The sequence below is a fragment of the Sus scrofa genome, chromosome 6 (assembly GCF_000003025.6).
Source record: "Sus scrofa isolate TJ Tabasco breed Duroc chromosome 6, Sscrofa11.1, whole genome shotgun sequence".
Lineage (NCBI taxonomy): Eukaryota > Metazoa > Chordata > Mammalia > Artiodactyla > Suidae > Sus > Sus scrofa.
This window is the reverse complement of record NC_010448.4, coordinates 58,518,029-58,542,504: the sequence shown is the minus strand read 5'-3', so window position 1 is coordinate 58,542,504 and position 24,476 is coordinate 58,518,029. Positions and strand designations below refer to the sequence as shown.

Genomic DNA, 24,476 nt, shown 5'->3' with positions numbered 1-24,476 from the left:
TGTGTGTAGACGCGGGGGTCTGCAGAGGTTTGTGGGGATCTGTACTTCACACCTTCGGGTGCACTGGGCGCCTGCGATAGATGTGTGTCTGCGTGGACATACGAATGTGGCTGTGTTGTGTGTGCGCGTTTGCCTTTGTGAGTCTCTGGGTGGCTGTCTCTGTGTGTGTGTCCTCCCATGTATTTCTGAATTCCTGTGTGCACTTGTGTGTGTCTGTGGCATCTGTACCTGTCTCTGAGCTTGTACGTGCGAATGTGTGTGTACATATCTGTTCGTGAATCTGTGTATGTGTGTCTGTACGCTGTTTGTGAACATGCGAGTGCCTGTGTGGACACGTGTGGACATGTGTGTGTGTACGCGTGTCCATGCGTGTGTATTTGCACATGCATTTCTGTACTTGTGAATCTGTGTGTCTGTCAGTGTGTGCACATCTGCACGTAGCATCTCTGTGTACATGTGAGCCTTGGTGTACGTGTGTTTGTGTGCCATGCTGGGCTGTTGTCTCAGCGTCTCTGGAGGTGTGTAGGTTTGTGTGTCAGGGTCTGGGTGGGTCCCTGTGGGCTTGTGGGGAGGTACATGCTGTGTGTGTCTGCTCTGAGTGTGTCTCAGTGAACGTGTGTGCGGGCGGGGGTGGGAAATGCCTGTGTCTGCAGATCCTTGTGTGTGCACGTCTGCACACGTGTGTACACGTGTTTGTGTGCTCACCTGTACTGTCCCGGCCCCGGCCGAGCTGAGCGCCCTCCATTCCGCAGGGCTGCTATCCCAGAGCCTGGAGTTCAGCTCCCCCGCAGACAACTACACTGTATGTGAAGGCGACAACGCCACGCTCAGGTAGGGCCTTGTCCTTCCTACCTGCCGCCCCCTGACTTTCCTTTGGGGGGCGCCGCTCCTGACGCGAAGGCACAGCCCGGCCCTCCCCCATCAGGGGAGAGGCGCTACCCCTGGGCCTCTGTGCCCTCATCTGTCAAATGGGTGGAGGAGCAGGGCCCACCGCCTGGGCGGTAGTGAGGATTCGAGTCTGCGCTCGCGCCCTGAGCATGGACAGCGTGACCCACTGTGACCGCCTGGCCGTGGAGACGGGAAGGTGGGCGCAGGCCTCGCTGCCTGTGAGGACTGCAGACCAGCGGTGGGCTTGCCTCCCCCACCCCGAAGCCCCACCGGGGGGGGGGGCTGGAGCGCCAGGTTGGAGGGGGAGACGAACCGCCCCGCCCTCGCCCTTCCCGCCAGCTGCTTCATCGACGAGCATGTGACCCGAGTGGCCTGGCTGAACCGCTCCAACATCCTGTACGCGGGCAACGACCGCTGGACCAGCGACCCGCGGGTGCGGCTGCTGACCAACACGCCCGAGGAGTTCTCCATCCTCATCACGCAGGTGGGGCTGGGCGACGAGGGCCTCTACACCTGCTCCTTCCAGACCCGCCGCCAGCCCTACACCACTCAGGTGTACCTCATCGTCCACGGTGAGCCCGCCCCGGGGCCCCAGGACCCCGGCAGTGGAGGAGGGGACCCTCGTGTCCTCGCCGATCCCAGGGGCACAACCGTGGGGCAGGCAGGCACACGCCCTGCGCTCACGGATTCCGGCCAAGCGGAGGGGGGACGTCACGAACCAAGTCTAGGGCAGGACAGTGCAGTCGCTGGCTCAGCTCTGCTTTTGGGGGGCTTTTTTCTTCCTGCTTTTTAGGGCCGCGCCCGCGTTACATGGAGGTTCCCAGGCTAGGGGTCTGATTGGAGCTACAGCTGCCAGCCTACCCCGCAGCCACAGCATGGCCGGATCCTGAACCCACTCAGCGAGGCCAGGGATCAAACCCGCAAGCTCATGGTTCCTCTTTGGATTCGTTTCTGTTGCGCCACAGCGGGAACTGCGTGTCAGCTCTGTTTATTGAGCACCTCCTATGGGTGGGCATTGCTCCACGCCCTGGGGATAGAGGAGACACCCGCAGGCTGTCCCTGCCCCTTCAGAGGTGACTTTCCAAGGGGAGGCAGCTTCCCAGATCTAATGCCTGAGCTGAGACCTTCAACTGGGTGCAGGGCTGGTCCCAGAAAAGGCATAGCACGTGTGGGGGCTGGATGCGCGGAGTGGGAGATGTGGGGCTGCGGGGATCTGAGGAGGGGGCCAGCGGTGCGCTGGAGGGCAGGGAGCACCTGGAGAGACAGGGACCCGGGGACAAACCCGACCTGGGAACTGGATCCCCCACCCCACCCCTGCCCCGTTCCGACCTTGCTGCCACCAGCGAGCAGCCCACCAAGGGCCCCAGAGACCCCAGGCGGTCTCGGACTCCTCCTCTGCGGAACAGAGATGATGCCATCCTGCATCGAATCCAAGACGTGGTCAGGTGGAAGGGGCGCCTTTATTTCACGCCCTGCTGGAACCGAAAAAACCCAGCTTCTGCCGCTTAAACTCTGGTGTCTATACTGCAAGGCCACCCTGACTGGAGAACTAGTCAAGCAGGGTGTAGAGGCTGAGGCGGAAGATGGCTGTGTTAGAATCGAGGCGTGTACTACACCCACCCCAAAGGCTGGTGGTGGGGTTAGGGTTTAATGGGTGAATTTTTTTTGGGGGGGGCAGCACCTGCAGCATATGGAGGGTCCCAGGCTAGGGGTCTAATTGGAGCCGTAGCTGCCAGCCTACACCACAGCCACAGCAGTGCGGGATCCGAGCTGCGTCTGTGACCCACACCACAGCTCACGGCAGCGCAAAATCCCCGGCTCACTGAGCAAGGCCAGGGATGGAACCTCGATCTTCATGGATACTAGTCGGATTCATTTCCCCTGCGCCACAATGGGAACTCCCTAATGTGTGAATTTTTATAAAACACTCAGAACAGGGTAAGCTTACACACAGTAAGCACCCTACAACCATTAGTTAAAGAAATTAATTTTTTAATTAATAGTAATAAATAAATAAAAATAGAGACAGGGAGGCGTTCCCATCGTGGCCCAGCGGTAACAAACCCGACTAGTATCCATGAGGACTCAGGTTCGATCCTTGGCCTTGCTCAGTGGGTTAAGGATCCGGCATTGCTGTGAGCTGTGGTGTAGGTCGCAGACTCGGCTTAGAACCCGATTTGCTGTGGCTGTGGTGTAGGCTAGGCTGGCAGCTGTAGCTCTGATTCAACCTCCGCCTGGGAACTTCCATATGCTGCGTGTGCAGCCCGAAAAAGCAAAAGAAAAGGAGAGAGGGAGACAGGGAGGGAGGAATTGGGACCAGGAGACAGAAGAGAGGAATCAGGTTGGGAGGAAGGTGGAGAGAGACAGAGACTGAGACAGACCAGCAGCTGGAGAAGGAACCAGACACAGAGGGAGGCGAATACACAGAGGAATTCCTACCGAAAGAGGAATGTCTGCCGGACCCCAGGGTCTCACGGAGGAGGGGCTGGGGCTGGATCCTGGGTCTGAGGGAGGAGGGGCTGGGGGCTGGACCCCTGGGTCTGAGGGAGGAGGAGCCCACCCCCAGCCTCTCACTGACCCACCCTCTCGCCTGCAGTCCCCGCCCGCATCGTGAACATCTCTTCGCCCGTGACCGTGAACGAGGGGAACAATGTGAATCTGCTCTGTCTGGCCGTGGGGCGGCCGGAGCCCACGGTGACCTGGAGGCAGCTCCGAGGTGAGGACCCCAATCCCAGCCAAAAGCGCCTTTCCCTGCTCCACCATCTGGGCCCCTCTGTCGCCCACGCCCCCAGCCAGGTCCCCAGCGCCTCCCCTCCTCCTCCTCTGCTCCCCCCGCCCCCCCCCCCGCCCCATTGCTATGACTGGACTTCCCGCTCCCACCCTGGCCCCTGATCTCCTGCAGACCACAGGGCCTTAGCGCCTTCACCACTTGCCAGCCCAGGCCTGGGTTTTTCCCTCCACATCACCTGCTAGATCCCAGTAGCCTCAGTCTCTCCCCGCCGCCAGGTCACAGGGTTCTCCGGGCCTCAGAGCCCCCCCGCCCCGCCCCCCCCCCCCCCCCCCCCGCCACTAGATGGCCAGAGCCAGGTTACGGCCACGGCCTCGGCCCATGTGCCCGTCTTCTGCTCACATCACTGCATCTCTGCTGAATGCCTTGGGCGAGCGGTTCTCCGAGTGTGTCCCCAGCATCAGCATCACCTGGAAACTTGCCAGAAATGCACACTCTGGGGCCTACCCGGCCTTAACAAGTCCGAACCGCCCTCCCCCCATCATCACCACCGTCTGTCTTCCCAAGCCCTTCAAGTAATGCCAAAGGTGGAGGCGAGGACCAGGGCTGCCCTCCGAGTGCCCAGGTGCTGGAACGGGCCTTTCCAGATCCCAGGCCTCGCCTGTGGCCCCTTTTACCTGGATCTCCACCACTGTTTCCCAGATCCCTAGATCCTCCCTCGCCAGCTCTTTGGAAACCAATGATGCCAGTTACTAGATCTCCTGGGACTCCAGAACCCAAGAACTAGGTCTCGGATCCTTGGATCCTCCCCTACTGGTTCATCTGAGCCCCACAGCCCTGGTCTCAAGATCCTGCATCCCCGGATGCTCTGAGTCCCAAAGAATCTTCTGAGCCCGGCGACCTGCCATAAGACTCCAGGCGCCTGGATTGCTGATCCCAGTCAACAGATCCTGAGTCCTTGGATGCCAAGGACTAGATCCCAGAACCCCTCCTCCACTGGGTCTGTATTTTCTGGATCTTTCTGAGCTTCAAGATCCTAGGACTCTTCCCACTGGATCCCGTGAGCCCCATAACCTGAGTTATGGCCTCCCAGCTCACTGTATCCCCTTAACCCCCAAATTCTAGGGCCCACCCTTAGCAGGAGGTCCCCACCCCCCCAGCCCCCTCCCCCTGCCACTGACCCGGGCACTCCAGGCCCTGCGGTGTCCGCCCCGCTGATGTGTGTCTGTGTTGTGCCCGTGTTGTCCCGTGTTAAGTGTTTGTGTCTGGCCCCGCCCCCGCCCCCGCCCCCCACAGACGGCTTCACCTCCGAAGGCGAGATCCTGGAGATTTCCGACATCCAGCGAGGCCAGGCCGGGGAATACGAATGCGTGACACACAACGGGGTTAACTCCGTGCCCGACAGCCGCCGCGTGTTGGTCACAGTCAACTGTGAGCGCCCGCTGGCACTGGGCCCGAAAGTGGGGCGGACCCTGGGTCCCGGGGGAGGGAGGATGTGAGGGCAGAGGAAGGGGTGGGTCTCGGGAGGAAGGGGGTCTGAGGATTTAGACCTGGACTCCTAGGGGGAGGGGGCTGGCCGGCGGGACCCCTTCGTCCCCACGTAGCTAGGAGAATTCATTGGCCTCTGTCCCTCGCCAGATCCTCCAACCATCACGGACGTGACCAGCGCCCGCACGGCCCTGGGCCGGGCCGCCCTCCTGCGCTGCGAAGCCATGGCCGTGCCCCCCGCAGATTTCCAGTGGTACAAGGATGACAGGCTGTGAGGACGGCGCTGGGGCTGCGGGGCGGGTGGGGGCTGTCGTCCCTAGCCCTTTAGACTGTGGGGAATCGGGCAGAGGGAGCAAAGAACTAGGTCCTGAGAACTAGGGGTCCAGCGTCTAGGTGTTGGCGTCCATGGGGCTCTAGGGAAACTGGGGTGACTTGTTGGAAACGGGGGCCCCAGGATGATGAATACCGGAGCCTGGTCTTCTCGGGCTCCTCAGGAAGGCCTGGGATCCAGGTCGATGCTGAGGATCTAGGGAAGCTGTCGGAGACCCGTGGGTCTGGGATCCAGCGGGGCATGGGAGCCCCTAGCGGTTGGGGACAGATCCTGGGAGAATCCAGTGGCCCTGAGGGGCTGGGGTACCCGGAGAGGGGCATCAGTGGGAGTGGCCCGGCATCCCTGGGGAGCTAGAACCCGAAGGTCGGGTTGCCGGGGTGGGGGACAGAAGGAATGGTCCCCAGGGGGTGGGGAAGCCTGAAAGTCGGGGGGCTGGGGTTTCCGGCTGGAGGGGGTCCCGGGCCGGGGTCCTGCGCCCTGGCCCCTGACCCGGCTCCTCGGCAGGCTGAGCAGTGGCACGGCCGAGGGCCTGAAGGTGCAGACGGAGCGCACCCGCTCGATGCTTCTCTTCGCCAACGTGAGCGCCCGGCATTACGGCAACTACACCTGCCGCGCAGCCAACCGGCTGGGGACGTCCAGCGCCTCCATGCGGCTCCTGCGTGCGTCCCTGAGAGGCGGGAGGGGCGGGGCCGGGCCGCGTGGGCGGGGCCGGGGAGGTGGCGCCGCAGGCTCTTGCCGCACGTTGAGATGCAGAAGCAACGCGACTGGGCCAGAAAGCCATTTCTTCCACCGACATTCACTGAGCGCCCACAAGGGCCAGGGAGACAGCAATGCACTAAAGAGGCAAGGTCGGAGTTCCCGTCATGGCTCAGTGGTTAATGAATCTGACTAGCATCCGTGAGGACGCATGTTCGATCCCTGCCCTCGCTCAGTGGGTTAAGGATCCGGCGTTGCCATGAGCTGTGGTGTAGGTTGCAGATCTAGGGACTGGTACGGCCTACAGTCTAGCAGTAATAGAAAAGCAACAAACAAATGGACACATGCATAAAATGAAAAACACAAAAATAAGCAGAATAATTTTGGATATGCATAAGGGCTGAGAGACAATAAGCTTAGCCTTAGGTAAGCTCATCAGAGAAAGTTTCCTGGAGAGGGTTGCATTTGGACTTGAGATCTGCATGGTCAAAAGATGTCAGCCCTGGAGTTCCCTCTGTGGCTCAGCAGGTTAAGTACCCAACTAGTATCCATGAGGTTTGATCCCTGGCTTTGCTCAGTGGGTTAAGAATCTGGCGTTGCTGTGAGCTGTGGTGTAGGTCATAAGACACCGCTGGGATCCTGTCTTGCTGTGGCTCTGGCATAGGCTGGGCAGCTGTAGATCCAATTCAACCCCTAGCCTGGGAACCTCCTTATGCCACGCGTGTGGTTCTGGAGAGGAAGCAGCAGCCAGCTCGCCAGGGTTTGTGGGAAGAGCTTTGTAGGCAGAGGGAACAGGGATCAGTCAGATGCGAAGACTAAAAGAGGGTCAGATGCGCAGGCACACTGAGTGAAAGCCCAGAATGATCCCGAGCAGGTAGACCCTCAAACAAGACCCTCAGAGACCAGAGCAGAGGCGAGACCCCCACGAGAGACACACACATGGGGTCCCCCGGCTCCAGGCCTCCGCCCATGACCTCCTCTCTTTCCCCAGGCCCAGGATCTCTGGAAAACTCGGCGCCGAGGCCCCCGGGGCCGCTGACCCTCCTCTCCGCCCTGGGCTGGCTGTGGTGGAGGATGTAGGAAGAATCCAGTGCAGTTTGCTTCCCTAGGCAGCGGCGGCGGCGGCGGGGGGCCTGGGCCGAGAGCGAGAGGCAACGGGGGAGCAAGCGCCATGGGTCTCGAGGAGGAGGAGGAGGCGGCGGAGGGGCTCTCGGCCACGGAGGAAGAAGAGAGGAAAAGGAGCAGGAGGAAAGCTCTTTAGAGAACCCATCACTGTGAGGGATAACGCAAAATTATGCATCTTTCTACAGCCATTCTCGCCACCGTTCACCCTTCCAAATGTGACCCACCCCCCGGCCACCCCACACCCCTCTCTTAGCTCAGGCTGGCAACTGGATCGCGTGTGCGTAGTGGGCGTGGGAGTGTGAGGTGAGTGTGTGTGTGTTTGTGTGTGTGTGGCTGGGTGGGTGGGCGGGAAAGGGCTCAAGCACACGCGTCCCTCCTCGACACCCCCCAGGTCCACTGCCCCCAACCCCGCTGGCTCTCGCCTCGGGCTGGAGGGAGCGATGGGGGCCCCGTGCTAGAAGCTGCCAGGAGAGGTTTTGCCAGGCTTCCCCGCTTTCCCAGTATATGCACGCACACCGCCCCTCCCCTCCCCGGGACAGGCTGTCTCCTGGGCAGGTTGGCAGCGGGAGGGGCATCGCGCTGGCTTGTCAAGCTGTCCCTCAGCCTCAGCGAGCAGGTGCAGGATCTCCATCCTGGCTCCGGGCCTCCCCCCCCCCCCCCCCGTGCCAACCGCCCGCTGCTGCCCAGAGCCAGAGGCTCCACCCCCCGCTCAGCGGCCTGAGACCTTCCCTCCCGCCTTCCCCTCCCTCCTCCCCTTGGACTTTCTGGCCCCTTCCTGGGCCGATCGGTGCTTCCATCCAACTGGCAGGCAGGCGCCTGTGGCCACCCGTCTGTCTCAGTGCTTTGCCCTACCCCACCCCCGCTCCCCGCGGCCCCCGGCAGCGCCCCCCGCAGCCCACTCACAGGACCCCTCCCTGGCTTCTCCGCCAACCGACCCTCCCCAAGGCTGACCTGACCGCCCTCACACACACTCAGACACGCACACCCACCAGCAACGGTGACCAGCAATAGCCCCCTGGCTCCAGCTGTCCTGCAGCCGGTGACCCGCTGTAGTTCCCCCAAGGATGGGCCGACTTGGTCAGGAAGGGACGCTGAGGCTGTGACATCAGCTCAGATTGTAGGCACGCCCCAGTCACAGAGGGGCGGCGGGGGGAGACATCACACAGACATCCTGAGCCCAGACCAAGATGCCAGGTCACCGGCTCCGATTCCCGGGAGACCCTCTAGAAACACCCACCCTGAACTAGGCCACCCAGAGCTTGGGATGGGGGAGAGGGCAGAGCAGGGGCAGGGGCATCGAGGGGCAGTGACTGTACCTCAGACGGGGGCGTGGGCCCCATCCCACATTGTCTTCCATTCCCAGGGTCCGGGGACGGGGAGGGGAGGGGAGGGATGCGAGGGGGGGCGGGTGGGGGCCCTGGGGGCCGTGTGTTCCGACTCATGGGAGTGTTGAGACCACCACACCAATAAACGCCTTTTTCCAAAGTCTCTGCCTGCAGGTGTCAGAGTCGTTAAGGATACGGGCGCATGCAGGGCAAAAGGCCGTGGTCATGGGTGGTGCCTCCCCAGCGTCATTTCTACCCGCTTCCTTCTCTTTGGTAGGTGCAGAACTGACCCACTTACAGAGGTGGCCCCTGATTGACTTAAGCCACTGGGCATAAGCCCATTTCCCACTGTGACTGGCTCAGAGGTGAGCACGTGACCTAGCCAGGCCACCGAGCGTGTGAATACCAGGGCTGTGTGGATTCCCCAGGAGAGAGGCTCTTCTGCTGGGTGACATGGCCCAATGGTGTGACATCTAGCTCTGCAGGCTTGCTTTGTTCCGTCGCATGGAGCGATCTGGGGTCTGTGGGGATGGCAGTGGGGGTGACAACGCGTGGGGCCTGGAGAGTGATAGAGACACTCTGGAATGTGGAGAAAGTGAGTCTATGATAACGCATTTGACCAACTGAATCCAAACCTACCTGATGCCCACCTTCACTCACATAAGCAATAAAGTCCCCTGTGTGTTCAAGACAGCTCATGTTAGGTTTTCTGTTTCTAGTGATTACAAAGGAAATGAAAATCCTAACCGGTATAGAAGACACATGTAGACGGTCCAGGTACCCAGGACTCCAGCTTTCCGTTTTTAATTTAATTTAATAATTTTTTTTTAATGGCTGCATCTACAGCATATGGAAGTTTCCAGGCTAGGAGTCGAATTGGAGCTGCAGCTGCAGTCTACACCACAGCCACAGCAACACTGGGTCCAAGCTGCATCTGTGACCTACACTGTAGCTTGCGGCAACACCAGATCCTTAATCCACTGAGCAAGGCAGGGATCGAACCTCACAGACAGTATATCAGGTTCATAACCCACTGAGCCACAACGGGAACTCCTCAGTTTTTTAAATGGATTTTCCAAAGACCTCTTTCACCCCAGGCTTTAACCAGAATGCCTTACACCCTTTCTTTCCCTGAGATGGATGGTAGTTGCCTACAATTTAGTTATTTGTCTCCTCTTTCATCTTTGCTGTCAGACCCACGTCCCATGATACTGGCTTAGATATTTGGTTTCCCAGCCCCCCTTGCAGGGATGTGGCCAGTTTTTGGTTAATGAGACACAAGGGAAGTTTGCTGTTAGGCTTCCAGGAGTTTTTTCCTCTGCTCATGAGAGGAGGGGAACTCTGCTCCCTTCTTTTTGTCATCAGAGTTGTGCGAAGATGTGACGCCTGGAGCTGCGGCAGCCACCTTGCTACATGAGACACCATGCCAACCCACTGTAGGTGGCATAGCAGAAGGACACAAAGAGCCCAGGGACTTATTGTGTCACTAAGTTGCCAAGTCAACCTGAAACCAACTATCGCCGTATTTCTTGCCATGATTTAAGGAAGGGTCCTCTAAGATGGTAACGGTTACCTTTGCATTTGAGAAATGAATGACACAGAGCAAAAAGAAAGCCGCTTCAGGGAATAAACTCCAGGAGGAAAGGCCTGGAAGCAAAATAAAGCTTGGTGGAGAGAAGCAGGGATGAAAGTACTGGACGGGAGGACAGAGAGGCTGACAGAGGTCAAACCACACGGCTTTGAAGGTCACGATGAGGAATTTGAACAGTATCTCCAGGGCCACAGGCAGCCACAAAGGTTTAAAGAGAAGAAGGACGTGATCTGATCTAAGACGAAGACTGAGAGCTGGAGGAGGGGGGCTGGAGGAGGAAAATGTGGCTGTAGGAAGCGCCTTTCAGAGAATGAGGCAGGGCGCCCTCTTGCGCTCAGAGCAGCGTAGCCAGCCCTGCTGGTCGGTCGCAGATCCTGCCTGTCTTGCCTTCTCGAAGGTTGGGCAAACCACCGTCATTACATCAGCAGGAGTCTCTCCCAGCCCAGGGGTCCCATCTCCTTGGTTGCACAAATACAGGGAGCTGTCTTCTGCGCTGAGAGAGAAGCCAGAAGTCCCCCTTTCCGGGTCCAAGCTTCAGCCACAGTGGTGCACGAAGGCTCCGACGGCTGCTGGGGCAAAACAGGAAGTCCCGCCCCCAGAGTCCCACGTGGAGCCGCCCGCTGGCCTTGGTCACACCTGCGTGGCTGCCCGAACAGCCTTGGGGCCCCCGCCTGGAGAGTCGACTGGACGGGGGCCAGTGGCCTGGAAGAGAAGGAAGGGATGGAGGACAACCTCAGCGGTCACCTTGAACGTGACGCAACTCGGCCTTTTCTGGCGCCCGCTAGAAACTAGCTGAGTTGCCTCCGTTTGCAAGGGGGAAAAACGCCCAGCCGCCCTTGGGAGAGATGAGCCATGCAACGACCCAGCTTCCATGGGGAAGAAGAGGTTCTAGCCCACTTCGGAGAGAAAGTGGAAGTTTTGCCAATTTTTGTGGAAAAGAACTAAGGCGTGTTCCCTCATATGGGGGGGGATACTGGAATGTCACGCTTCTTTTAATATATATAAAAATTGGATGGAAGGTCCTGGCCAACTTTTATATATTTTAAAAAAGGAGGAAAAAGCCACCAACTTTGCAAACCAACAAGAAAAACCAGAGAAGAGAATTCAGGTCATCTCTTCACCCTGAATAATACACAGAAATGTCTATGCCCGTTCCAGGGTACTGGGGCACCCACACTCACTGGGAGGGCCCCGGGTGGGCTAGGGTCCTCCAGTGGGACTTCGAAGGGCGGAGGCCTTGCAGTCTGCAAGGGGGTCACACTCTGCAACTTCTTTTCCGGGAGAGGGAATACAGGGCTCAAGGTAGGGGGTTGCTTCTTTTTCTTAAGAGTCTCTCCTGTGAAAGAGGGAGAAGAGAAACAGAAATACATGATTGGGGAGTTCCCGCCATGGCCCAGTGGTTAGCGAATCCGACTAAGATCCATGAGGTTGCGGGTTCGAGCCCTGGCCTCTGCTCAGTGGATTAAGGATCCTGTGTTGCCATGACCTGTGGTGTAGGTCGCAGACGCTGCTCGGATCCCACATTGCGGTGGCTACAGCTCTGATTCGACCCTTAGCCTGGGAACCTCCATATGCCGAGGGTGAGGCCCTGGAAAAGACCAAAAAAAAAAAAAAAAAAAAAAAAAGAAAGAAAGAAAAAAGAAATATGTGATTGGCTGCCCCCTGATGTCCACCCAGCCAATGGCAAGGAATGTTGGTCTGAGAGGTGGAGCCTTACTCTGATTGGCTGATATCACGGTAGACCGATGGGTTGGATAAAGTAACTGCTGTTGATTAGTTCAGCCAGAGGCTCACTCCTCTAGGGACCCTATCAGTTGGCCCCTCGCTCACCTCGAAATCGGCACAGACAGCAGATGCACAGGAGGAGAAGTGCTGCTAGGAGCGCCAGGCCCAGTAGGGAACCCAGGACGATACCAGCGATGGTCCCAGGGCTCAGGGTGGGGCCTGGAAGAGACAAAGAAGAGACAAAGAAGAAGGATAAAGGGAGTTGGGGCCGAAGTTGGACCTGTTCTCGGATCCCCCCACCCACCCAGGAATCTGGGACCCAGGCTTTCTCAATTTATTTAACGTTTCCTAAGTGACTGTGATGTGCCTGGCGTTCTATCAGATGGTGAAGATCCACAGGCGAGCAAACCAAGACACCTGCTGGCTGTCCTGGGGTTTAAGTGTAGGAGGGACATCAGAAATTGAAGGAGTTAAAGCGTAGTCCCCGCCGTGGCTCAGCAGTAACGAACCCACCTAGTATCCATGAGGACAGGGGTTCGATTCCTGGTCCCACTTGGTGGGTTAAGGATCAGTGTTGCGACACCTGCTGGCTGCCCTGGGGTTATAGTTGTAGAAGGGAAATCAGAAATGAAGGAGTACAAGTGTAGTTCCCTGCTGTGGCTCAGTGGTAACGAACCCGACTAGTATCTATCGAGGATGCGGGTTTGATTCCCTGGTCCCGCTCAGTGGGCTAAGGATCGCGATTGCCCTAGAGTTGTGGTGTCAGCCAGCAGCTACAGCTCGGATTAGACCCCCTAACCTGGGAACTTCCCACGTGCCATGGGTGTGTGGCCCCAATAAAAGACAAAAAGGCGGGGGGAAGAAATGTGTAAATAACTATAACCCCAGGGCAGCCAGCAGGTGTCATAACACAGATCCTTAACCCACCATAGTGGGACAAGGAATCGAACCCCCGTCCTCATGGATACTGGGGGGGGGTTGTGCTAAAAGAAAAATGCAGTGATAGAAAAAGAGAGGGAGGGAGGATCCTAGAAGTAATGAGCTGAAATCACTACTTCCCCAGGGGAAGGGTCTTCCAAGCAGAGGAACACCGTTGTTTTTTTTTTTTTTAAGGAATGGCACCCGTGGCATATGGAGGTTTATGATTTGACCCGTGGCATAAGGGGTCAAATCAGACCCAGGGCAACACCAGATGCCACATGCGAGCCTGTTCATCCTTCGAGGTCAGGGATCGAACCCACGACTTCATGGTTCCTAGTCGGGATCGTTGCCCGCTGTGCCACAAGAGGAACCTTCTCTGCTACCCTGCTTAGAAGCCTTTCATGGAGTTCCCATTGTAGGAAAACAGGCAAAATAAACAAATGAAAAGCAAGGTAGGATCCTTAAACCATTGAGCAAGGTCAGGGATCAAACCCACAACCTCATGGTTCCTAGTCGGGATTGTTGTCTGCTGTGCCACAAGAGGAACCTTCTCTGCTACCCTGCTTAGAAGCCTTTCATGGAGTTCCCATTGTAGGAAAAAGGCAAAATAAATAAATAAATGAAAAGCAAGACAGCAGCAACATGATCTGATTTGCACAGCTTCAGCTTCTGCCTGGAGAATGGATTGTGGGAGGGCAAGAGGGGGTGTGAAGAGACCAGATAAATGGCTGGTGCAGTCCAGGCGAGAGAGGATAGGAGTGGAGATGGAAGGAAGTAGATGGAAAAATCAACTGTAATGTTTATTTTTTTATTGTCTTTTTAGGGCCCCGCCCACAGCATGTGGAGGTTCCCAGGCTAGGGGTCGAATCGGAGCTGTAGCCGCTGGTCTACGCCACAGCCACAACAATGCGGGATCTGAGCTGCATCTGCGACCTACACCACAGCTCACGGCAACGCTAGATCCTCAACCCACTGAGCGAGGCCAGGGATCGAACCCGCAACCTCATGGTTCCTAGTCAGATTCATGTTCTCTGGGCCACGATGGAAACTCCTCAACTATGGTTTTTAAAACGGCTTAATTAAAAAAAAAAAAAAAAGGAAAAAGAAAGAAAGAAGTGGCTGTGGATTAAGAAAGCATTTTGGCAGGAAGTGAGGGGACTGTGCTGGCATTTGGGATGCTGCAGGTGACTTCGGCTTGTGGGTGGTGCCATTTACCAGGCTGGGGAAGTTAGAGAGTTGGTGGGAGGGGCCAGGGCACAGATTGGGGAACAATATCAAGAGGCCTCTCTCGGACGTGTCAGGTCTGAGATGCCACTTGGACATCAAAGTGAGGATGTCGGGGAGTTCCCGTCACAGCACAGCAGCAACGAATCTGACTAGTATCCATGAGCATGCAGGTTCGATCCCTGGCCTCGCTCAGTGGGTTAAGGATCCAGCATTGCCATGAGCTGTGGAGTAGGTCACAGACGTGGCTCGGATTTGGCATTGCTGTGGCTGTGGCGTAGGCTGGTGCTACAGCTCTGATTCAACCCCTAGCCTGGGAACCTCCATATGCCGCAGGTGAGACCCTAAAAAGCAAAAAATACAGTGAAGATGTCGGGGCGGGGGGGAGGAGGCCTTGCAAGCCTGGAGTTCAGAGGATAGCTCCGGGCCGGAGAGTAGACATTTGAGAGTCGCTGGAGTGTGAACGATAATCTAAGGCGATGAGGGTGGACAGGGCCACACTGGGGAGAAGCATAGGGAGGGCCGAGGAGGGGACATCCAACACTTGGAAGGTGGAAGTGTTTCCGGTTGCATTGTATCTCCTCCACGGCCACCCCTCCCCCGAAAAGACACTCTGAGATCCCAACCATCAGGACCTAGGAGCGTGACCTTGTTTGGAAATGAAGTCAATGCAGATCAGCTTGACCTGATGACATCTGCAAAGAGCCTATTTCCAAATACAGTCACCTTCCCAGGTTCTGAGGGAGAGGGTGTCAACAGACAGTGGGGCCAACATTCCAAGACCCCTAGTGGTACCGACCCCTCCCCATACTCTATATTTTTCTCGCCTTTTTGGGGGGAGGGGGGCACACCTACAGCATATGGAGGTTCCCAGGCTAGAGGTCAAACTGGAGCTGGAGCTGCGGGCCTACACCACAGCCACAGCAACACAGGACACGAACAAAGTCTGCGCCCTGCACCCCAGCTCACGGCAATGCCAGATCCTTAACCCACTGAGCGGGGCCAGGGATCAAACCTGCATCCTCATGGATCCTAGTCGGGTTGGTTATGGCTGAGCCACAATGGGAACTCCCACACACTCTATTTTTTTCCCAGCATCAGTACTCTTGTGTTTTGGGGCCATTGTCAAGTAATATAAGAGTGACCTGAACACAAGCACTGACAGGCCGTGACAACTGATCTGATAATGGGGACAGCTTCAAAGTGACTGACGGGGAGGAATACACAGGACAAAGTAATGAATGAGTCACATCCCAGGCGGCACGGAGCCGACAGAGTGAGATTCCATCACGCAACGCAGACACGCAATTTAAAACTTATGAATCGTCTCTTTCTGAACTTATCCATTTACTATTTTTAGACCATGGTTGACCCCTGGTAACTAGGACCTCAGCAATCAAACCTGAGGATAGGGAGTGCTTGTTATGGCTCAGCGGGTTAAGAACCTGACTGTTTAAAAAAAAAAAAAGAAAAGAAAAGAAAAAGAAAAGAAAAGAAAAGAAGTAGGAGTTCCCATCATGGCGCAGTGGTTAACGAATCTGACTAGGAACCATGAGGTTGCAGGTTCGATCCCTGGCCCCTCTCAGTGAGTTAAGAATCCAGCGTTGCCGTGAGCTGTGGGGTGGGTCGCAGACACGGCTCGGATTTGGCATTGCTTCAGCTGTGGCGTAGGCCAGCGGCTACAACTCTGATTCAACCCCTAGCCTGGGAACTCCATATGCCAAAGAAAACAAAGGCAAAAAACCAGATGATACACATGGATAAAAGGAGATTTGGGTGGGCGGGGTTAGGGAAGAGACACAACTCAAGCAGTCAAGTCTGGATGAGATCATGAGGGTGACCCTAATCCGCTATGACTTATGTCTTTAAAGAAGACAGAGACAAGGTGGACAAGGAAACTGCAAGAGAATGGCTGTGTGTGCGTGTTTAGCTGAATCACTCTGTTGTACAGCAGAAATGACCACAGCCTTGTTCATCCACTCTGCCTCAATAAAACATTTTTAAAAAAGAAGCAGCAGAAGACAGGGGCAGGAAGTTCCTGATGGCACAGGGGGTTAAGATCTGGCATTGTCAATGCAGCGGTTTGGGTAGCTGCTGCGGCACAGGTTTGAGTCCTGGCCCGAACTTCGGCATGCCATGCCGTGGGCACGGCGACCAATTGATCCATCAATCGATCAATCCATGGGATAGACAGATAAATAAATAGGCAGAGATGCACTGGGAGGAGGAAGCAGTGGGAAGCTGGAGGCAGAGGTTGGAGCGTGGCTAAGGATTCACAACCAAGTTCAGAAGCTGGAAGGAGGCAGGCAAGGATTTTCTGCGCAGTGCAGAGGACGCATGGCCCTGCAGACACCTGGATTTCAGACCCCTGGCCTTCAGACTTGAGGATACATTTCTGTTGTTTCAAGTTCATGGTGCATTGTTACAGCAGCCCCCTGGAAACGAATGCAGAGAGAAGGAAGACCCAACGAAACAGACCAAGCAGCGGCAGCCCACATGGGGAAGCTCCAGCCTGACTCACCGGCCTGGTAGACCTGGCTCTGGGTCGGGGTCCCTGGCTGGCCTCCCAGGGTGGGCAGGATCCGAAAGACCCAGGTCCTCGGGTTCCTGGGAGGGAGGGGCACCACGGCTGAACGCTCCCGAGGTCCCAGGATGAGCAGGGAGACCCAGTCCCTGGAGGCGGTGGCTCTGCCCAGATCAGGGCCCTCGGACCGAGCCTGGATCTGAAAGCCGCTGATCAGGGCCCCGCGCTCCACATCCCAGGTCAGCACCGCTGCATCCCGGGTTCTCTGCAGCCTCCATGAGGAGATGGAAGGTCCTGGGGGGGGTCAAGGTGGGGGCTGCGTTCATGGATCCTTGAGGGGGAAGGAGGCCATGTGCGGGCTCCTAGGTCTGGAAACTTCAACTCCTGGGCCTAAGAAAGGAAGGGATGGGGGGTGGGGAGGGCCCTGGACTTTTGGGTCTGAGAGATCAAGGGTCTGAGCTTTTCCTGGAAGAAGGGACTGGGGGCCAGGATTCCCTGAGGGAACAGGGATCTGAAGGTGGGAGTCCTGGGGTCTGGGGTCCGAGGGGACTGGGGACTGAGGTTTCCATGTCGGAGGGAGGAGGGAACCCAGGACCTGGACCCCTGGGTCTGAGGGAGGAGGCTGGAGGACCTGGGTTCCTGTGAAGGATGGGTGGGGCTCACCAAGGAGAGTGATATGGTCGCCCCCAGCACCCAGCGCCCCACTGCACAGCACGGAGTAATTTCCCAGGTCCCAATCCAGGCTGAAGTTGCTGATGAGGAGCCTCCGCCCGTCCTGGCTGAGCCGCAGGCGCCCCCCACCTCCGGGGGCCAGGGGCCGCCCTTCCCGAGCCCAGGATGCTCGAGAGGGTGGGGGACAGCCAGAGGCCTCCAGCGCCACCCCTGCCTCCCCTGACCGTGTCTCCTCCACCATCGGATGCAGGAGCACCTCTCGAGGAGCCTCTGCAGGTAGAAGAAACCCCGATTAAGAAAGTCAAGCCCTGGAGTTCCCATTGTAGCTCAGCGGTGATGAACCTAACTGTATCCATGAGGATGCGGGTTTGAGCCCTGGCCCGGCTCAGTGGGTTAAGGACCCGGCATTGCCATGAGCTGCGCTGTAGGTCGAAGTCGCGGCTCAAATCTGGCGTTGCTGTGGCTGTGCCCTAGGCTGGCAACTGTAGCTCCTATTCGACCCCTAGCCTGGGAACCTCCATGTGCCGCGGGTGCGGCCCTTAAAAGAAAAAGGAAAAAAGAAAAAAGTCAAGCCCTTTGGTCAATCTAATAGGGCATCTTAGCCCAAAGAGGAACCATTCACCTGATTTCCTTAACACACGTGAAGTACCCGCTATCAGCCAGGTCCTGGCCTGGGAAATTCATGTTATTCTCAACCACTTATTGCTCTGAACACGTGGGAAAGTGTCAGCCCTCTTCGGACCCGCCCTTGTTTGAGGTATAGAGAAAACCTCCGGCCTTCTGCAGGGTTACAGACAGAGAAAGCCCTTTCCCTGGAGTTAGGAAACCTCCCTTTCTCTGGTCCTAAAGGAGCAAAGAAATACTCTCCACGCCTCCTCGGCAAACAGAAAAGAAGTCCCATAAGCTCTCACCCGGGGTGACAGTGCAGGTGCGCGTGGTCACCAGGTGGCGAGCAAGGCAGGTGACAGGGACGCCGCTGAGCCGGGGGTGGGCGGGGACGACCGCCAGGAGCGCAGAGGACTCAGGCCCCGCCCGGACGCCTTTGGGAAGACCCTGGAACTGCAGGGAGGCCGCAGGGACCCCGCCGGGCCACGAGCAGCGGAAGCGGAGGCTGCGGTCCCCAGGACCCCCTTCGACTGAGCACTGTGGGGACCCGGGGGGCAGATCTGTGGAGGGGAGAGAGATCAAGGGGTCTCTCAGCTCTCTCCCCTCTAGCCCCACCTCTCCGCGTTCCCTCCACCCCTTCCTGGCTCCGCCCCGTGGGCGCTGACCCCGCCCCGTTCGATAGCAGACCCGGTTCCCTCTCCCCAGCCGCAGCCCCAATGAGCACCCCCCCTTCCTAAGGAAACTGCATCCTCCCACCCTGATTACTTTCCTTCCCAACATAACCCCGCTCCCTATTCTAGCCCCGCCCCTTCTACCGGGTTACCTAGCACCCCCCCCTCCGATTACCCCACGAGTAAGCCTCTCTGTACTGAATCCTCCCCTTTTGTTAGACACCCCTGCTCTTCCTGGTGGACCCTGCCCCCTTTCTAAGAGGACCGTGCCCCTTTCTAGAACAACTCCGCCCCTTTTCCCACAACTCTTGCTGACCCGGGTTACTGGCCCAAACAACTTAGTCCCTTCCCTTTCTGGCTCCGCTCTTCGCCGTTTAAGTCCTCTGCTTGCTTTGTTCAGAGTGCTCCTTGCCCAGGAATCTCCGCCCTCTCAGTGCTGGCCCTAACCCCTCTCCCGGCCACCCTCGCTCGGCCGGGTCTCCTAGGCGCCCTTGTTCTTTCTACAGAGATCCCGGCGCCCCCCTGCTGGCCACGCCCTACCGCGCTGGTTCCGCCCCCCGTCCCCCACCCCCGCCGGGTAGCTCCGCCCCTTCTCCCCGGCATCTCCGCCCTTCTTTGCTGGCCCCGCCCCTGCACGCGGCTGAACTGCGCTCACCCGCCACCGTGAGGTTGAGCAGAGAACGGCGGCGGCGCCCAGTGCGCGGGTTCGCGGCGAGGCAGGCGTAGGCGCCGGCGTGGCCCGGCCGGACCGCGGGGAGCAGGAGGCGCGGGCCGGCGGGCACCGCGGCCTCGGCAGGATCAGCCAGGCTCCACGCGATGTCGGCCGGTGGCCGCGAGGCGGCGGTGCAGCGCAGGGTCACGTTGCTGCCCGCGGTGACATAAAGGGCGGGGTCGGCGTCACGGTTCGAGGAGATGGTGATGACCGGCAGATCCGGGCCATCTAGGCGGAGGAAGGGGGTCGGAACCTCGAGAGTCGAGGTCACCTGGGACTCCTCTAGGATTCCCGGGGATTGGGCCTCCAGCCCCCTCCTCCCCAGAGACTCAGGAGTCTGAGCCCCCCGACGCCTGCCCCCAGATCCCTGTCCCCGACCCGAGGCCCCCCGCACCCCGCTCACAGAAAACACTGACGTCGGCCGCGGCCTCCGTGTGGCCGAAGGGACTGTGGACGCGACAGGTGTACCGGGCGTGGTCGCTGCGCACAGGGCGCGCGATGAGCAGCTGGTCGCCCTCTGTTCGGATCCGGGGTGGTTCTGCTCCCTCGGGGTCTGCTGCCTCCAGGGCGCGTCCGTCCCGGGTCCAGCTCAGTTCCCCGCGACCCGGCTCCCACCCCATGCAGCGTAGCCGGAGCTCGGCTGCCCCCTCTTCTGTCTCCGGAGCCTGGGGCTGCACCGACAGCTTGGGCAGGGGCTCTGGGAGAAGGGGAACGGGCTCAGGACCCAGCCCCAGCGCCCTTGGCCCTTAGGTTCAGGACTCCGGGCCCCAGCCCCCTGCACCTCTTACACTCAGGACTTTGCCCCAGAAGAGCCCCCACCCCCACCCCCCGCCGCCCCGCCTTAGCCCTCCTCTTCTCACAGACCACAAGTCGGAGTCCCCTACTCCCTCCTCTCCCAGACTCAGGAGTCTAGACCCCCTCAAACATCCATCTTTTTTTCTCACTCTTTTTTGGCTGCCGCGCAGCACATGGAGTTCCCCAGCCAGGGGATTAGATCTGAGTCGCAGTTGCCACCTAAGCTGAAGCTGTGGCAACGTCGGATCCTTAACCCACTTTTCCAGGATGGGGATCGAACCTGCATCATTCCAGTGCTCCCAAGATGCCGCTGATCCCCTTGCACCACAGCGGGAACTCCAGGCATTCACCTTGACCCCCACTTCTTCTCTCCCTCCCTCTAACCCAGAAGTCCTCTCCTTCATCTGGGAACCCCTTCCTCTGAGAAAGGAAACATCCTCAGGACAGCAGCACCCTGCCCACAGCAGCCCTGCAGCCTCGAGGCCCACTTACCAAACACACCCACCGTGAACTCCCGAATCTGCCGGGAGACCCCGGCCCGGATGACCTCAGCTGTGTAGACCCCGGCATCCTCGAGCTGGGTGGAGGTGAGCTCCAGCCCCCCTCGGGCCTGGTCAAATTGTAGGCGATCTCGGTAAGTGGGGTCCAGGCTGATCAGAGGGGCCCCTGGCCCCAGGGCCCCTGCTGCCAGCACCTTGGAACCTCGGCGCCAAACCACCAGAGGGGCAGGAGGGCCAGGGCTGGGCACTGGAACCAGGGGGAGCTGGAGGTTGGTCCCCACCAGCACTGAGAGAGGCCCCTCCACCTTCGAAGGGAAGCTCGCTCCTCGGGGGGCTTCTGCAGGAACTTGGGAATCCAGGCTCTGGGCAGAGAATTCAAGATCCAAGTCCTCAGAGGAGAATTTTGGAACTGAGGTCTCTCGAGAGGCTTTAGTAGAGGGGACTTGAGCAGCAGTGTTGGAAGCTGGAGTCTTAACAGAAGAAATGGGAGCCCCTGGGCTTCTGGTAGGAACTTGAGAACCCAAGGTATCTGGAAATACTTCGGAATCGGGGATTCCAGAGAAGGGTCCCAGATTCAGACTGTGGCTCTCGGCAGAGACGTTTGACCAGAAGGACCCAGGCATGTCACTGGAATTCAGGGCCTCAGGGGACCATTCGGAATGAGGGACCTCAGCAGAGGCTTTTGAATCTGGAGACTGATCCGGAAATTTCCTGCTGGGGAGTTTGATGGATGGAACTTGCGAACCCTGGGGAGAGCTTTTGGAGTCCGAGGAGATGTTGGTTTTCTGGATTCCAGAGGAGGCTCTGAGGGCGAGGACCCCTACTCTGGAGGCTGCAGAGGAGAGGGGCGGGGGTATTGCTGACGGCTGAAATTTCGGGGGTTCGGGGCCACGGTGGGGAAGGGGCTGAGCCGGGGACTTACCCAGGAGCAGGAAGAGCAGCAGAGCCCGTGCGGTGTCCATGGTGCTGGCCGCACCTGGGAGGATCCCGGACTGAGACCCAGGGCCAGCACCCATCCCTCTGGGGCTGGACGAGTCCGACAAGACTGGTAGCTTCCTGGGTGGGGAAGGGAGCCAGTCCCAGTGGGAGGTGCCAGGATTCCCCACCTGGATCTGCTTGCGGAGCCACCCATCCCACCCGACTTGTCCTCATCAGCTGCTCCCGTCTGAGGGATGGTGGAGTGGGATCCATGCCCCACCCACAAACTCGGTTGGGGTGGGGGGGAGGGGTAGTGGTGCAAAGCCGGGAAGACTTCCTGGAGGAGGGAAGGCGCCCTTTCAGGGAGCTCTCCCCACCCCATGGCCTTGACTTCAGCTGAGTCTTCCTCCTCTGCAGCCTCCTGGCCTCCACTCTCAAATATCCTGCTCCTCCTCTGCTCCAAACCCTGCCGCGATCCCCTGTGGCCCTCAGGGCCAAGCCCCAAGTGGCTATTTTCCACCCAGCCTTCTCTCCTGAGACCCCGAGCAGTCCCGCCCCCACCCCCGGGGTCCTCACCTGCCCCACGTTCCACTAAACTTAGCGTCTTCCATCTCCAACGTGGCTCGGCCGTCTAGAGAGACGCTGTCTCCCTCCCTCCCCCTCTCCCCTCGCTGCTGTCAATCTCCCACCCTTCGGGCCCTCTGAGTCTCTCCGCCCATCCCTTCCTCTCTTTCCCTGGCCTGGGCCCCAACTCAGGCCCCGCCTTCTCCCTGTCCCCTCGCCCGGCCCCCTCCCTCCAGTCCGTGGATCCCCAGATGGCCCTTGAGTCATTCTACCCCCACAGCGGCCCCTGCCCCACACACCCACCCGGCTCACGGCCCTTGACGGAGGAACTCAGTTCCCAGACCAGGGACTGAATCTGGGCTGCAGCAGTGAAAGTGCTGAGTCCTAACCACTTAGATCACCAGGGAGCTCCCAACACTTACTACGTAAAGACGCCATTTTTATGCCCATCTCTCGCCCCCCAGCCTTTGCAGGGCAGTTTCCTCTGCCTGGAATGTTCGGGCTCATTCCCCCACCCCTTCCGACCAGGCTAAACCACAACTTGTCCTTCAAGTCTCACCTCATTAAGAAGCAAAATAATAATTACCACTTATTGTGCACCAGGAATCGTGCAAAACACTTCCCAGGTATTATCGGGCTGAGCCTTTCCCAACGCTCTACTACGAGCTGGGTGTTTACAAACCGGGAGGCTGAGCCTCAGAGATGTTAGGGGGACCTGCTGGAGGTTGCACAGGCAGAGGAAGGAGCTCAGCCCAGGATGGTCAGGCTGCTCGCTCTTTCTAGAAGCTTCTCCTACCACCCTATGCTAACAATAATGGTTATAACATAAAGTAAGCATTTTCTGCAGGTCAGGCATGGTTCTGGAAGTGCTACATTAATTAATGCTTCAAAATGCCATGGGGGTAGTTCCCATCATAGCTCAGCAGCAACGAACCCAACTAGTATCCATAAGCACTGGAGGTCAATCCCTGGCCAGGTTCAGTGGGTTAAGGATCTGGTGTTGCTGTGAGCTGCAGTGTAGATTGCAGATGTGGCTCGGATCTGGTGTTGCCATGAGCTGTGGCATAGGCTGGCAGCAGTAGCTCCTGCTCGACCTCTAGCCTGAGAACTTCCATATGCCGCAGTGTGGCCCTAAAAAGACAAAAGACCAAAAAAAAAAAAAAAAAAAAAAAAAGGCAGCAAATTCAATCCTTCTCCTACTAAGAAATAGGGTCTATGGCCCCTTTGCTCGGATCTGGGTAGGCTCTGTGACTGTTAGACCAGAAGAGTTCCGCCAGAGTGGCCCCAGACTTGCTTCTGCATCTAGGCCTCAAGAGACTGGCAGACTCCGCTTCCGGTAGGACACTGGCACTTAGGACCTGGCCACCATGCTGGGAGGAAGCTCAATCGTCCTCATGGCGAGGACCCACGGCTCCTGGCCAAGAGTCGCACAGGTCAACAACTCCAGCCAGCTTGCCGGGCATGGGTCTGAGCCACCCCCAGTTAATGCTACATGGAGGAGAGGCAAGAGGTCCCTGCCAAGCCCCACCCAGATTTCAGATTCAGAGCAAAATAGCTAATGGCTGGGGTAGGCCACCAAGGTTCAGGGAGGTTTGTTAGGCAACCAGACGCAGGTACGATCACTAATCCACCTGATGGAGGAGGAAACCCAGGCTCAGAGACTAGGAAGCGACCCGAGGTCCTCTCAGAGCCAGAGACTGGCCAGGCTGGGGTGTGAACCCAGGGCCCTGGAATCCACATCCCAGGCTCTTAACCACGACACCCAGCTCTTACTATTTCCATTGTCCAGGTGGGGAAACTGAAGATCAGAGCCCGGAACTGACCCCCTCACGATCTCACGACTGCTGAGTGACAGTGAGGGCCACAGAGCATGACGTCTGACTCCCAGCCCCGGCTCTTCATCTCCATGCAAGGTCTCCGTTATCTCGTCTGTCTCTCCAGCCAGACCAGAGCTTCCGGCCTCACTCCCTCTTGGGTCCTAAGTCTTCGCAGGGGCCCGGGACGTGAGAATCACCAGCAAAAACTTTGCAGATGAGAGCCCTTCTCTGCACTGTCACTGATGTTTGTCTCTCTCTCTCTCTCTCTCTTTTTTTTTTTTTTGGCCTTTTTAGGGCTGCACTCGCAGCATACGGAAGTTCCCAGGCTAGAAGGTGAACTGCAGCTGCAGCTGCCCGCCTACACCACAGCCACAGCAATGCCGGATCTGAGCTGCACCTGCAACTTACACCACAGCTCCTGGCAACGCCGTATCCTTAACCCACTGAACAAGGCTAAGGATCAAACCCACATCCTCATGGAAACTAGTCAGGTTCATTACCGCTGAGCCATGATGGGAACTCCCTATACGTGTCTTTCAAGATGCAACTTACGGAGTTCCTGTCATGGCTCAGTGGGTTAAGAACTCAACTAGTGTCCATGAGGACACGGGTTCAATCCCTGGCCTTGATCAGTGGGTTAAGGATCTGGCAGTTG

At 58.1% G+C, this 24,476-nt stretch overlaps 2 protein-coding genes across 3 annotated transcripts; one reads left to right on the top strand and one right to left on the bottom strand.

The window, feature by feature from the left end:
• On the top strand, positions 583 to 8,741 carry LOC110261043 (igLON family member 5-like). 2 transcript variants are annotated; one of them, XM_021094947.1, is made up of 7 exons: positions 585 to 831; positions 1,228 to 1,460; positions 3,485 to 3,604; positions 4,913 to 5,047; positions 5,255 to 5,375; positions 5,940 to 6,094; positions 7,123 to 8,741. In XM_021094947.1, exons 1-7 carry the CDS (start codon positions 638 to 640, stop codon positions 7,209 to 7,211), a joined length of 1,047 nt encoding a protein of 348 aa, XP_020950606.1. In that variant the 5' UTR covers positions 585 to 637; the 3' UTR covers positions 7,212 to 8,741. The 2 variants fall into 2 exon arrangements, with proteins under 2 accessions (XP_020950607.1, XP_020950606.1); XM_021094948.1 differs by lacking the exon at positions 5,940 to 6,094 and having other exon boundaries at positions 583 to 831; positions 7,123 to 8,622.
• VSIG10L (V-set and immunoglobulin domain containing 10 like) lies at positions 10,142 to 23,005 on the bottom strand. The gene is made up of 10 exons (XM_003356030.4): positions 21,445 to 23,005; positions 20,515 to 21,354; positions 19,631 to 19,924; positions 19,171 to 19,455; positions 18,150 to 18,404; positions 17,230 to 17,508; positions 16,564 to 16,860; positions 12,003 to 12,116; positions 11,354 to 11,508; positions 10,142 to 10,874 (listed from the first exon to the last, which is right to left on the bottom strand). Exons 1-10 carry the CDS (start codon positions 21,536 to 21,538, stop codon positions 10,803 to 10,805), a joined length of 2,685 nt encoding a protein of 894 aa, XP_003356078.3. The 5' UTR covers positions 21,539 to 23,005; the 3' UTR covers positions 10,142 to 10,802.